The 15,455-nt window shown below is 45.1% G+C and overlaps 1 protein-coding gene across 2 annotated transcripts in view; it reads right to left on the bottom strand.

Annotated features, from left to right (window-relative positions):
* Positions 1–457: 457 nt before the first annotated feature.
* chrd (chordin) overlaps positions 458–15,455 on the bottom strand; it is a 29,240-nt gene continuing 14,242 nt past the window's right edge. The window contains exons 10-21 of one of the 2 annotated variants that reach the window (XM_029446880.1): positions 13,815–13,962; positions 12,143–12,249; positions 11,591–11,870; positions 11,258–11,499; positions 11,033–11,146; positions 9,792–9,983; positions 9,296–9,389; positions 9,090–9,146; positions 8,893–8,996; positions 8,498–8,761; positions 8,109–8,202; positions 458–1,324 (exon numbers count right to left, since the gene is read on the bottom strand). In XM_029446880.1, the coding sequence (XP_029302740.1) occupies positions 1,314–1,324; positions 8,109–8,202; positions 8,498–8,761; positions 8,893–8,996; positions 9,090–9,146; positions 9,296–9,389; positions 9,792–9,983; positions 11,033–11,146; positions 11,258–11,499; positions 11,591–11,870; positions 12,143–12,249; positions 13,815–13,962 (1,707 nt within the window). In that variant the 3' untranslated portion in view covers positions 458–1,313. Of the gene's footprint in view, positions 1,325–7,320; positions 7,458–8,108; positions 8,203–8,497; positions 8,762–8,892; positions 8,997–9,089; positions 9,147–9,295; positions 9,390–9,791; positions 9,984–11,032; positions 11,147–11,257; positions 11,500–11,590; positions 11,871–12,142; positions 12,250–13,814; positions 13,963–15,455 lie in introns of those variants that run through there. The other variant, XM_029446879.1, reaches the window with a different exon arrangement.

Genomic DNA, 15,455 nt, shown 5'->3' with positions numbered 1-15,455 from the left:
CTGTTGACTCCACATCCAGCTACCTGCGCGTGCATTATATTCTCTACGCTCATTTGCATTTCATTTAGAGCTTTAATCAGCAACATTCACAACGATTGTACCCTTTGCTCTAGGATTGGAGAAAACAATCTACATCCCATACATACTAAAATAACTGCACCTCCTTCTTCCACACGCTCACTGTATCCATGCAACTCTGCATTAACCAGAGCTCTTTCCTTCTTCTCTGCTCTGCCAGAGGGAGATATGAGCGAATGTTCTCTGCTCGCTTCGATAAGCGCAGTGGAAGTCACACAGCCCTCCACGATAATAGGCAACGCTATTGGACTCCTGCATGTGAACAGCTTGAACCGTATTGGTCGTCTACCGGCTGTGAAGATGTGCCGAGGGAAAGCAGAGTGCATGTGCTACATGATGAAGGAGGGTTGTGTTAGTACGGCAGACATGTTGTCTGTTTATTTCACTGTAAGTGTGTATGTTTAATATAATGCAGTATACTCTGCTTATAGCGCTTTATAATTACAGTTAAAAGCATAAATATTCACAATGCTTTGTAAGAATAATTAGATTTTTGTTTTATAATGAGTTACATGGGGAAGTGTAATAATAGATTAGCTTTACTTAAAGCAGAAATAACCACTTATTAAAATGCTCCTATATGCTCCCTGTAGTTTCTTATCGTGATGTATTTAGTCAAAGAACTTCTGAATTTCAGCTGCGAGCACAAATGTGTTTATGAAATGTTTAATATAAATGTTTGAGATCCATTAAGCTTCTTCGAAGATAATTTCACATAAAGACACACAAGGTGCCCAGACTCTTTAAAGCTGACAAATAATATCTTGTAGTTTAATAAAAGACAGAAACAGAAGCTTTCAGGGTGGTTCTCCAGTATTCTGTGTGAAAGGTCAACATAAATCATGCCATGTGTTTTCATCTGTGTGAGCAGACCACAGTCTTTATGTCTGACACGGTATCCAATCATCGGCTCTCCTCAGAAGACGGGCTCATCAAAAAGAAAATTGGGGACAGATGATTGATAAGGAAACTCTTTGAAACCGCAAAAGCATCTCTAATCTCCGTGTGTTCAACATCCTTCTGTCTCAGCAGATGTCGACAGTGTGTTGGCGAGACGGAAGAGACGAGCGGAGCCGTCAGTGAGATAATGATGGCGACCATATCCAGGAAGTGATGAGCCATGTTCAGCTGGCAGAGGGAACGCGTTGGGAATAACACCATCATGTCCGATAACTGCTCTTCTTCGTCGACATCCTTCTTCCATCGATAAAGTGATTCCATCCCAGGAGCTCAGGTTACAGTTCGACTGAGAAGTTAGAGAGTTCACAAACACATAAAGAAAACATATATATAAATTTACTTGGAGAAACAAATCACACAAGTGCCTTCACATGTTAAAATGCTTTTTTAAACTTTATAAAAATGCCTCTTTAGTTTTATTAAATATGCCTTTTTAAGTTTTTTTTAAATGCCTCTTTAATTCTAACACCTAACACCAGGTAACTAACACCTGCCGGGACGCAGGTAACCTAGAGGAAGGATGTTTATTAATATTCTCTCCAGACGATGTCGTGTCTGCAGAGTTTCTGTCTGACACACAGAACAGCGTGCAGATCTCTTCCTCTCTGACGTCCTGAAGAAAGGACGTCTCGCTCTCTGATTGGCCGAAACGCACCAAGCAGCTGTCAACTCTTCATCAAGAGGCAACAGGTGGTCTGAAGAAGCTCCAATCAGCAGCAGCGTTCAGATGAGAAGAATATAAGAAGAAATAATAAAGCCAGGAGACTCATTAAGGATCGTATGAAATGAGATTTACAATATGATATAATATGACATTAGAGTCCAGAGTCTAACGGGTGATATCAAACCTTCTAATTGAATTCCCTCCATCAATGATCACAGAATGAAAGATGGCGGCTTCATCTATTCTCCAGAGACGCTGGCTGATCAGAGGTTATTAAAAATAAAAAAGATTTCCCTCCCGAAGACACGGACATCACAAGAGATGAACTTTGATGTCAGTAAGAAAGGACAATACAGCTTGTTAAAGATGAATAAAAGTGGCTGATGTAATGTCGACTCCAGCTGAAGACACAGAGCGTGCTGCCTCACAAGTACCCGGCGTGTTTAATGTGTGTCATTTCTAACAGAGGATGTGAGGTTTGAGAAGCTTCCTCATGTGTTCTATTGTCTTGTGTTTTATATGTGATCTGAAAGCACATTAAAGCCCCTTGAGTTTCCTTAATGTCTTTACGAAGTCATGTCTAAAGAAGCTTTATGTCAAGTGTGAAATCCCCCCCCCCCCTGTGTGTGTGACCCCTTCAGGTGCAGAGGATTGAACTGGGTTTAAAACTCACACTCAGGTAGAAGTTTTACAAAGAGGGAAAAGCAAAAACTAACTTTTGTCCTTTATGTTGCAACGCGTTGCACCTTCATGATATAATATCTGGCCACGTATGAAGCATCAAGTGCTTCACTTTCATCCTCAGCCCCCGGGGGGGCAGCTGCAGGCGCAGGCAGAACACAAAGAAGCACCTCCAAGACAATTACAGTCAGAAGACTTTTGATATGATAAAAACGTTAAATCTGTTCTTCTCCCAGATGCACCTGGACCTGTTTGTGTATGCTGGAGCAGCCTGAAGGTCAGACACCTGCAGAGGTCACAGAGGAGAGGATGGAGCATCCTGCTGTGTGCCCTTCAGCAAGGCATCTCCCCCCCGCAGCAAGGCATCTCCCCCCGCAGCAAGGCATCTCCCCCTGCAGCAAGGCATCTCCCCCTGCAGCAAGGCATCTCCCCCGCAGCCTTTATGCTACAAAGCCTTAAGAGCCGTTTTATAACAGCTGTAAGGATCACAGTGAATCTTTAATAACAGAGTTAAGATGTGAGTTCAGCAGCTCAGCAGCAGAGGGCAGCAGTGAGGGAGTCTCTCTGTCTCCTCTAATATAAGGACATCTCCTCTCTCTCCTCTCCTCTCTCCTCTCTCCTCTCTCCTCTCTCTCTCTCCTCTCTCTCTCGTCCCCCTCCTCTCCTCTACTGTATCTCGCTCTCTCCCCCTCTATCAACCTCTCTCCTTCTCCCTTCTCCTACCTATATCCTCTATGACACTATTCCTATATACCTCTCTCTCCCTCCCTTCTCTCCCTTCCCCTCTCTCATTTCTAATATCTCATCCCCTCTAATATATAAATACAAATATATCAATAAATCTATACTATCTCCTCATATAGAATGATAGCCAATCTATAATACAATAACATATATAACAATATCCACTATCCCCTATCTAATTATAAGTCTCAATAAACTATCATATCTACTCTCCCTCTCTCCTACCCTCTCTCCCTACTATCATCTCTCCCCTCTGTCGCTCAATACAATATTCATTTCTCCTTTCCTCCCTCTCTCTCTCCTCTCTCCCTAGATATCTCACAACTATCAAGTACCTATAATATATAATATATCCATCTATACTTATATACCTCTCTACTACACTACAATTATATCACCATTTCCCCTCTCTCTCCCATCTTCTCCACTCTCCCTCCTCCTGATCCTCTCCTCCCTTTTTTTTTTTTTTTTTCCCCCTCTCCATCTTCTCCTCCCCTTCCTCCTCTCTAGCATATATCATCGCTCTCCCCTCTATCCAATCTCCCCTATGGTCCATGTCGATCTAATAATAAAATCATATCTAATCAAAGATACCATAGTATCGATAAACCTCTATCATCACATTTAACTCTCAACTCTCCCCTCTCTCTCCCTTCTCTCATCAACTCTACTCCAAACTATCCACTATCCTTCTCTCTCTCCCACTATATAATCCCTCTTTCATCTCTCCTATCTACTCTCTCGCTACCATATCTACATCCAATATCACATATCAACTCTATACTTTCCTAAGATAATAAAATCTCAAATCTCAAAGATATCACACAATCGAAAATATAACATCTTTCCCGTATCGCACTAGGAACCTTCCCATATACTCCTACCTATCTACTCCCCTCTCCCCTCTCTCCTATCTCTATCCTCTCCTCTCCACTCTAAGCTATAGCATCCCCTTCTCTCCTCCCTCCTCTCCCCTCTTCCCTTCTCTCCTCTCCTCTCTCCTCCTTCTCCTCCCTCCTCTTCTATATCCTCTCTCATCTCACCTATAGCTTCCCTCTCCCTCTCCCATCTGCTACTCTACTCATCCTCCAATCTCCACTCCTAACCTCTCCCCTATCCCTCTTCCATCTTCCACCTCTGCCCCTCTCCCTCTCTCTCACTCTCTCCTCCCCTTTCCCCTCTATCCTCCTCTCTCCTCCCCTTCTCCGCTCTCCTCTCCTCTATCCCTCCCTCGTCACGTATAGCCCCTCTCCCCTCTCTACGAGCTCCTCTCTCCCTCCTCTCCCCCTCTCCCCTCTCTCCTCCCCTCTCCTCCCCTCTCCCCTCTCTCAGGTCACAGTGGACGGTTCTGAACAAAGAGCAGAACTCCAGAATAAGACAGAAGTACAACATGCGTGTTTAATAAATAATAAAGCTTGAGGGTGTTTCTCTTTCTGCACGGAGAAGCAAAGCGACGAGAGTTCATGACATGTGTCTCTGATTTAGAAGCGATGACATCAATACATGAGATGAATAACTCATCACATGGTCAAGTGTTTCGTATCAGGACCAGACTGGACAGATATCTAAGAAGATTTATATTTAATTACGCGGCTTTGTTAAATACTCCATTTTAATTGGTCAACTACGGCATTTTATGTTCTGTTATTTCTTTATAGCTGCGATGAATGAATGAATAACAGTTATGGACGCAGTTCGATCTCCAAACACAGCGAGTGGGCAATGATTATTTTACATCATTAAAAATCATTTATAAATCAATAAACTCATATTTAAATCAATATTTCGTGTCAGATTAGTGATTTCTTCAGTAAGTAGCTGTCTAATAAGCGGGATGTCGTCAGTGTACTATCCCGTAACGAACACGAAGCGTCTCATTTACAAATGTGTTTAAATAAGTTGATTTATATTCTGCAACGTTTGGAGCGGATTCGTTGGAAAAGTGAAGAGAAATCTGTTGTGGGATAGTAGATAGACACACACACACACACACACACACACACACACACACACACACACACACCCACACACACACACACACACACACACCCACACACACACACACACACACACACACACACACAGGGCTGCGGCTGGTACACGTCTCATGCTTCTTCACAGGCTGCCACAGACCATAGCTCAGAGTGCTTAACCTTTGACCTCTCTGACAACCCCCTTCACCTCTCCCTGCTGCCCTGATGATGACTTTCCAACATGCCCTTAGTGTGCACACACACACACACACACACACACACACACACACACACACACACACACACACACACACACACACGCCACTAGAAGCCTGACAACAAGCTGGTTTTTAGACACATTTGGTGTAATACCTTATTTTGGCCAGCAGAGTGCAGTAGCAGATCTGTGTGTGTGTGTGTGTGTGTGTGTGTGTGTGTGTGTGTGTGTGAGTGTGTGAGTGTGTGTGTGTGTATTGGAAATAATTCTGCTTGCTCTTTGGCAATGTGTGTGTTCCTGATTTAGGAGTTTGTACATGTGTACATCTGTGAATATGTGTTTATGTTTCAGTCTGTCTCCACTGTGTGTGTGTGTGTGTGTGTGTGTGTGTGTGTGTGTGTGTGTGTGTGCATGAGGAGGTATGTAAGGGACTAAAGCTTGCTGAGCACATGTGGTGACTGTGTGAGGAGGAAAGCAAGTAAGGAAAGGAGAAAGGAATTCAAATGAAAGGAATCAAAAGGAAATGGAGGAAGTACAGACCAGAAGTGGGGAAAAGACAACAGGAAATGAAATGACGAGGAAGTGAAGATGAGAGGACGAAGGATAAAACGAGAAGAGAGAGATTAAGTCGGCTCATGATCCTATAATCACAGCTCCACAGTATAAACTGAGGAAAGAGAAACAAAGTGGAAACTAAAATCCCAAAGTCCAAAACAAACCCACAGCGATTCTGTCTGAGCAACAAACATCTTTTATTTTGTCTCTACACCATTCAATAAATACAAAATACAAACCAGCTTCATATTCAGAAACAATGATGGAAGAATTCTTACTTAATTAGATACAGAAACAGGAACAACCAAAGCAGAGAAGCATCGAGAGCAGCAGGAGGGAAGCTCATGTTAAAACACACAAAGACAACAAGCAGCTGAGCTCCTCTTGATCCCGATGAAATATAATCTGACAACCAATCAAAGCTGCAGACTGAAGCTACGGGAACAGAACCCCCTCCAGGTTTGTTTCTTAAGGAAGCCCTGAGAGGCCGGTGTGGCAGGATAACATTTATACAATCCTTACTGTCATCTGAGAAACAGGTGGAAACTAAAAGATCATTCTTCTAAATGTTTCATGTTTTAAAGGTGAGTTTTAATTCCTCCCTGCGCTCCAAACACAAGCTGTATATATATTTACATATATAGAATTATATTATGTTAGCAAGTTATGTAACATTACTGTCACGTCTTTCTTTAGAATACAAATGTATTTTAAATGATTTTATTTAGCACATCAGTGGTGCACTGCAGCCTCTTGTGGCCAAAGTGAGTATTACAACAACAAACAGCGGGAAATAAACATTTGTTCCACCTGTTACACAGATAAAGAAAGAAAGAATAACACACTGTATTGTTTATAGCACCATTTAAAACACACACAAGTGCTTTTAGAAACAGAACATAAAGAACTGAAGGGTTCCTCACTGGCCACTCGGGGCTTCCGTAGTATTTGAACCCTGCTTTGCCGCCCGGGACGTTTACTGTGTTTCTGTGTTTCTGTATTTCTGATTAGTTTTATTCTTTACTGGTAAACACACACACACACACACACACACACACACACACACACACACACACACACACACACACACTCACACATATTTAAGCAACAGTTCCTCTCTGTCTGTAGCTATGGCTGTACTTCAAGAAGAAGCCCTGTCGGTGAAATACAACTGGCACCATCTTACCAACGTGAGCTGAGCATCCCGCTGAACAGCTGAGTTATATTTATAATATTTATAATATTTGTCCTGTTGAGCTCTTTTTGCAAAAAACTGAGCAAATAGAAAATTCCAGCAAAAATGGAAATGAGGAAGCAGAAAGGTTTGTAAAGTCTGGTCTCTTCCTTCAACGAGTCATTTTATTACGTCTCCGTCGTTGCTATTCTCTGCTCACTACAATCCTGAAGCTGATAACGGGGGGGGGGGGGGGGGGACCCAGTGTGCAGCTCTGGGTTTGGGTCGGGGGGGGGGTTAAATGAGTAGAGGAGGGTTTGGTGTTGTTTGTGTGGCTCCACTCAGATCAGTGTCTCCAGTTTCGCCTTTTGTCTGGAGCTTTGGTCATCAGGTGGTCTTCCTCTTTGGAATCTATGGAGGAGAAACTGAAGCGTTGAGTTGGGGGCCGAGCAGCTCCGTGTTACGTTTGTGCAGCATGACAAGAAAACCAAGGTCAGCGCTCAAAAGCAACATTTTCTGCCACTAGGCGTCTCTCCATCAAGCGTCAATTAGTCAACGCAGTCGCTCCCTTTAGTGGAGTTTATCTTCCAGGAGTGTTTCATCAGGAGAGGTCTCCTCCTCTCCGAAACAAGCGGTCTCTGACGCTGTTCGGCGGACACAGGAAACCCCGGAGAGGAGGCGGAGCTTGTTTCTCTGAACTTAAGATCCACAAACGGTCTCTGACGCTGATGGGCTGCCACTAAAGTTTCTCTGATAACTTAAACTAAGAGTTAAGAACGACCAATATATAAAAGATGCATCATAAAGATAAAAAGTCAGTTTATGAACCACAACGCTGACGCAGCTCAAAGGAGACACAACGCCATGACAGGAAACAGAATGACACTTTGAATTCTATTACAGATTTCTCTAAGTTTGAAAACTCTTGAACATTTGGGATGATGTCATAACTCAACTAATATATAATATATGTAACACAGGTCATATCAGAGGTGTGTGTTGTGTGTGTGTGTGTGTGTGTGTGTGTGTGTGTGTGTGTGTGTGTGTGTGTTCATTGCTCACCATGGCACTCAGGACAGCACACGCCCTCTCTGCGGCTGGTGTTGGTGCAGCTCAGTACTGGACATTGCTTCCTCTGACACTTAGTGACACCGTGCTGTGGACAAGAAGGTGAAGAGATGCACGGTGAGAGAAACCAAAACAACGAGCTGAAAGACGCTAAAATGCTCACTATGAGCGACCCCTCTCACATGACACACATTCGATTAATGGATCAAACACAAATATTAGAGAAGAGATGAAAACACTTCTTGCAACACGTCTACTAAAGTTCTGACGCCTGACGTTTGTTCTTCAGAGCGTCAGAACAACGTTAATGAGCTGCCTTCAAGTCGTTCATAACCAAAAATGTGATTTTGTAATATTTGCACCTGGATGTACACAATACTTACATCACACCAGCAGTTGATGCATTTCATCTCGCCCACCAGCGGCACCCAGGGGTGCCAGTTGTCACTGTTCTGGTAAAAGCTCTTCCCAAACTTGCAGTGCCTCGGCCCGTCGGCCTGCATCATGTCGCTGTGCTCCAGGCCTGCGGGAGTCCTCTCCTCCTCCGGACACTCCTTACAGCAGTCGGAGGGATTACGTCTCACGGGATGAGTGCAGGTCAACACCGGACATGTCACCTTCTCGCAGTGCACCTCTCCTGAAGATCCCTGTGGATAGAATGTAGCAGGAGCAGCTATGAGAACCTGTGCGCTCTGGCGTCTTTACAAGACAAATGATGCATTGAGGGGTTTTGGAAAGTGACTCCAGACAGTGAGGGGGTTTATTGATGTGCACGTACCTTGCAAGTGCAGACGGCACATTTAATGTAGCCAAAGGGAGGTACAAAGGGATGCCATGTGGTTCCTGGGGCGTGCATCTTCTGGTCTCCTTCAAAGTAGCAACCTGAGAGCAAGAGGAGAGAAGATGTATGAAAGATTCAGCGTTTACTTTTAACTTCAGGGCGAAATGCCATGAAAGAGAAGAGGGAGCACATACCCTCAGGATGCTCCTCCACCCTCTCTGGAACCTTCATGTCCTTGGGCTCCTTGCTCTCTGAACAGGAAGAAGACAGATTGAGTTCTTTTATGATTTATTTCGGGAGCACTTTGGAAATAAACCCAAAAGAATAAACCAGGAACTGGAAGCAGCAGGACTATAAAACCTGATGTTCCACACATTCATAAACGTCAGGTCTGTCTCACCATCACAGACGGGACAGCACTTGTCCTCCGGCTGAGTCGTGCGGGAGCAGGTTAACACCGGGCAGATGACGGGATCGCAGATGACAGTTCGCTTCTGCAGAAACAATTTAGAAAGATGAGGAGTACGTTTTATTTGTGATATTCAGGGCAGAAACAAATGTCCTTCCAGCTTCTCTTAAAAGGCTTCAGTGCCGAAGCATCCTGTCGGTTAAACCGGCCGAGGAACCAGAAACCTTTGAGGAACTTATTGTGTTTCAGGCGCAGGGACCACCGGGGGAGAGTCGTACTTTCTGCAAGTTCAGGGACTTTAGGGCGGGGCTTGCAGCGCTGCTCATGTCTGATTGGTCGAGTACTCGTCAAGGACTCGTCAGACATGTCACTTTGTAACTCTTTAGATTCCATCATGTCTTCAGTTTATCCAAGTAAAGCCGGTTTGGAAATATCTTGTAAGGTTGCCGGAGACGTGACGGGGATGTCGTGCGTTTGCTGTGTTTACCTGGCAGCTGCAGGAGAAGCACTTGTCGTAGTTGGGAGTCCAGCGGGAGCCATGAGCGTGGTGCTGGTTCTCAAAGAAGCAGGTTTGGGGGTCTTTCTTCAGCTCCTCGGGGTCCTTCACAAAGAGGTCGTCAAACTCAGAGTCCTCCACCTCCGCCCGGGTGCCAAACTCACAGTTGTTTTGCACATGGACCTGGAGAGCGGAGAAAGCAAGAAGAAGGGAACGATGGAGGTGGAGGTGGAGGGTGGGGAAGAGAAACAAGAGAAACGGGGGTCGGGACATTAAGACTTGTTAAGTGGAGGGTTTTCATGCCCCCAGTGTGGCTGTTTATGTGTCTGCTATTAAAACAGTTGGATCCTCCTGCTGCTGTGTGTGTGTGTGTGTGTGTGTGTGTGTGTGTGTGTGTGTGTGTGTGTGTGTGTGTGTCTCATCACTGTCTCTGTTGGTACCAGTCTAGAATAACTTGTCACCCTGAACACCTGCAGTCCTGCACATATGTTTCTGAACCCCAATAAAACTTTCACTCTTCTACAAAGTCTCTCCGTGCAGACAGCATCTGTGTGTGCGAGTGTGTGTGTGTGTGTGAGCGTGTGTGCGAGTGTGTGTGCGAGTGTGTGTACGCTAAGTGAGCAATCCCACAGACATATAAAGACTCTTCTTCCTATTATCTAATCACTAGTTTCTGATATAAACATATTTAATGAATGCATCTTTGTGACATGTTAGCGTTCACTTCAACACTCTGTCTGATAGTTTATTAAATTCAATTAAAGTAATTAGAACTTTATTATTCCACAAAGGCAAATTGGATTTTGGTGCAGAAGTACAATCAGACAGGAAATAGAGATAATTAAAATAGATGTTTGTTTAGCTGAAAGTGCCGCTGGCTTTAAAACGTACTAAACGTCCTCGTAAAACAGAAAGAAGATAAAACTAAAAGTGTTCGTCTTGTAAAAGCAAAGTGTGTGTGAGGAAGGTCACAGAGCTGTAACTGAGCTGCAGTAAAAGGTCTGTCATGCTTGTCATGGACGCAGACACGACTTTTACATTTCAATTACAATTGACTGTATTTCAGCTGCTAGAATGTGACAACTCATCATCTTTAAACTCGTGTCTTCATAAATATCTAGATTGTTTACTGAGGATTCGTTCATGTCAGCAGCATCTGACATGTCCGGTCGTTACTGGAGACTCGACAGAGTGCTTCCAGTGGAATAATAAAGTAACTGTTCTTGACGTACCCGTCCTCGTATTTCTCCTCGAGGGTTCGTCTTGGTGCTGACCTGGATGAAGGCCGTTCCTTGGTCCAGGTGTTGCAGTAATTCAACACTGATGTCTTTTAACACTCCCTGAGCCTGCAGGAGAGGAGAGTGTGTGTGAGCACGTGTGTCTCTTTGTTTGCACATGTGTGTGTGTGTGTGTGTGTGTGTGTGTGTGTGTGTGTGTGTGTGTGTGTGTGGACGTACCTGCGAGCCGTAGAAGCCGGTCAGCAGCCTCTTGTGATTGGTGCTGCTGTCGTTGATCTCTCCGATCTCAGCCAGCCCGTGGAGGTGGGCGTTCACAGCGAGGTCGTCGGCCTTGCTGAGCCCCGTCACTACGATCTCATAATGCAGGTGACACTGTTTGTCCACTGACACCCAGGCATGGCCAGAGGCCCCGGTTCTTACTGGGGGGGACACAAAGTGTCCGGCCAGAGTCGTGGGCAATTCTGAGAAGAGGATGAAATGTTTCAGTGAAGCGTGTACTTCCATAATATGCAGCACATTTAGAAAAGCATGTTTCTTCTGAACGCTCCCCACCATGTCTGGGGGCCTCCAGGCCGCTGTAGAGCAGGGCACGTATCTGCCCCCGCAGCTCCCCCTCCTGGCTGTGCGCCGTGGCCACGTTGATGAACAGCTCGTTCTGCAGCAGCATGTGTATGTGTCGAGCCTCCAGGCGACTCCAGCTGCCCTGCGCCTGACCCGTGGCCTTGTTGTACTCTGCCGTCAGGTCGTACAGCACCGAGCGTTTGTTCCGCCGCCGCGGCTTCAACTCGATGGTGAGGCCGAGGAAGTCGCTGGTGAGGCCTGCGACCTGCACCTGGAGAAAGGAGATGGTTAAAGTCCACTTGTGTTGCGTTATTGAGCTTCACTGTGCAGCATGATGTACGGCATGTGCACATTTGAACAGATCTGCCGTCAGACACAATTTAGTTTTAGTGTTTTTATGTCTTAAAACACGAGTGTACATTTGTTTGCTGGATTTGGATATTGGTAATGAACTACACCAACGAGATATAAGAAGTAACTTTCTGCATCTTGCTGTAGTGTTTCCAGTCACGCAGCACGTTGTGCGTCTTGTAGGATGAATACCTGGTAGTCCAGAGTGCCGTTATCGTGGAGGCTGAAGATAGCGGATCCCACGCCTCCCGTCTTCCCCGGGGTCAATGCGTCCCCGCTGGACATCACGCTCTGAATAGCTGAGCCAGACAAAGGCAGATTAATATCAAAAGCGCATTCCGCTTTAAATGACTTACTGTATCCAGAAACCATCACTGCTCCCCCCGGAGCCCCCCCTCCTTCAGTGTAGTAGAAGCCTGACAGCATGCGAGATGAGGCAATGATTTCTGTCATGTTCAAAATTGCTGGTTGGTTGAAGGAAGGAGAGGAGGAGGGACGCACACACACGCGCACACACACACACACACACACACACACACACACACACACACACACACACATACATACACACACACACACACACACACACACACACACACACACACACACACTACATTCCCTCACGTTCTGCAACCACACAAAGTCGTCTCATCACAGAGAAACTGAGCATTGAACGGACAGATTCAATTGAACCACTAATCAGGAGGCGGGTCCGTCGTGTAATTGTGTGCGTGACCTTCGGCCAAAAACATAAATGTTGCACACACACACACACACACACACCCAAGGTTAAGCCTTACAATGAGGTAACCCTTGTTGAATGCAGCAGGCTTAAAGCGATTGAGCGGAGAGGGCAGGAGGGAATGAGTAACAGAGAAAAGTGCAGGAGAAAGAATTCAGAAATTGACATGAAGACAGGAAAAAAAGAAAACCCAGAGAGGAGGAATGACGTCAGAAATACAGAAAGAGGACAGCAGGCATGAAGGGAGCAAGTGAAAGAAGGAGAGCGGGAAAGTAAAGGAGGAGAAAAGAGGGAGAAGAGTGAGTTGGGTTTGAATTCTTCACACATAACGTCACGCTGTTAATCACAGCACTGGAACACCAGCAGACTGTGACCTTGGCAGCACCGCTGTGTGTCGGTGCGTTAAACTTGGACTGAAAAAAAACATCTTTTACATATTTGCGTGCGTGCTGAGACAATGAAAGTGTCTTTCAAAGTGTTGGACACCTTGATGTTAGATTTCCAAGTATGCGTCCCGTGGAAAGACCATGTGTGCACGCTTTAATGGTTTCACATTGTCCACAGCATTCCCAAAACCTCTTTGTGTCTCTTTCTCTCACACGCACACACACACACACACACACACACACACACACACACACACACACACACACACACAGTCTTGGTGAGCCACCAAGTTAAACAAATGGGTCTATAAACAGAGTTTTCTCCCCCAGCGATAAGACTTAAAGGATGGAGGAGAACGAGTATTTATAGAAGACGTCGTCAACATGTTCTTAGCGTCTGCTTGTTGCCTCTACGCTGGAACAACGCTGTCCTCACACACTGCTGGCAGCTATAAATATTACAGGTAATGCACCAGCTGCACCCCGTAAGCAGACAGCTGTTTGTGTCCCGTGTGAATCTAGAATTTACTCATTTGTCGCATAACTTCTGTATTTAAGTTCAGTCACTTTCACACTTATTTTAACACAAACCACGAGTTTTCCCTAAACCCTCACTGAGTGTTTTTGCCTCAATGTAACCAAGTTACTTCCTGTTTACTCTGAAAGCCTGTAAGGAGCGGATATCGACACGTGTTCGCTAGACGTTCGTACGAAGAGAATCTGCTGAGATACTTACAGTCACACGACTTCCTGCCGGTGATGAACCCCGAGATCTGTCTGGGATCCTGACCCTCGGTTGCCACGGCGATTTCCAGTTGACCCCGAGATAACCAGAAGAGTTCGCGGCTATTCAGTTCAGTGAGCACCTCCGCAAAGTCTGGATCCTGCACAGAGGGAGACCGTTAGCTCGAGCGATGATACACGGGTCAACAAGGGGATGAATATAAACTATAATATTATATTATAATATTATATAATATTTATAATGCACACATGATGGAGGCGAGTTAGATTCAAGACTTTTAAAAACTGTTTTTAACATAGTGCAGAGTTTGAAACACTTCCTGCACAAAACTCTGTCTAGTATTCATTATCTGGTGCTTTAGCCGCAGAATAGCGTATTTCCGTGGCGAGCTAGCAGACGGTGGATCTGCTCTAACTGATCATCTCGTCCACAAACTAGGACAGAGGGTCTAAGGACAGAGGGTCTAAGGACAGTGGGTCTAAGGACAGAGGGTCTAAGGACAGAGGGTCTAAGGACAGAGGTTCTAAGGACAGAGGGTCTAAGGACAGAGGGTCTAAGGACAGAGGGTCTAAGGACAGTGGGTGTAAGGACAGAGGGTCTAAGGACAGAGGGTGTAAGGACAGAGGGTGTAAAGACAGAGGGTCTAAGGACAGAGGGTCTAAGGACAGAGGGTCTAAAGACAGAGTGTCCAAGGATAGAGGGTCTAAGGACAGAGGGTCTAAGGACAGAGGGTGTAAGGACAGAGGGTCTAAGTACAGAGGGTCTAAGGACAGAGGGTCTAAGGACAGAGGGTCTAAGGACAGAGGGTCTAAAGACAGAGGGTCTAAGGACAGAGGGTCTAAAGACAGAGTGTCCAAGGATAGAGGGTCTAAGGACAGAGGGTCTAAAGACAGAGTGTCCAAGGATAGAGGGTCTAAGGACAGAGGGTCTAAGTACAGAGGGTGCTGTATCCTGTACAGTCTGTAAACACTGAGACAAATGTATAATTTGTGATATTGGGCTGTATAAATACATTTGATTTGATATCAGCGCTGTCGGCTCAGTGATCCCGATCTGCGTGACATTCTGTGAATTATTCAATCTTAAAAAAATACTTTTAAAAGATTGATTTGACATTTGAATAGCTTCTACGGCTGCATGGGAACCCTGCACTACACGCCTCTCACTAGCAGAAATGAAATTGATTCATTATAACGTTGAAATGTTGTTGACGTGATGTTAATACAACACTGACGTGGAACCAGAGGAACCAAACCTCAACTTAGTTCTTAATTCCAACTTTAGTTGGAAACACAGACGTTTCCAACTAAAGTGAACCTTTCCCAAACACAGATGAGATCAGAGAGAAAAACTCGTCCAAGAACATTTAAATCTGCTCAAGATAAGATTCATTCAGCGAGTCAGAAACACTTCCAGGACACCAGAGACACGTATGTTGCGCAAAAACACGAGATTTTAAAACCTGGGGCACAAATATGGTTTGCGTGATTCATATTGAGGGAAGTTTGATTTCAAGCAGGCAGACTGGACTGTAGGAGGGGGGGGGGGGGGGGACAGATGTACAAGCGTGTTGGAGAAATGTTACTTTTATGACTACAGGGCCGAGGTTCAATATAAATATACATGTTCCAT

Source organism: Cottoperca gobio, chromosome 13 (genome assembly GCF_900634415.1).
Source record: "Cottoperca gobio chromosome 13, fCotGob3.1, whole genome shotgun sequence".
NCBI lineage: Eukaryota > Metazoa > Chordata > Actinopteri > Perciformes > Bovichtidae > Cottoperca > Cottoperca gobio.
This window is presented reverse-complemented; position numbering and strand designations above follow the sequence as displayed.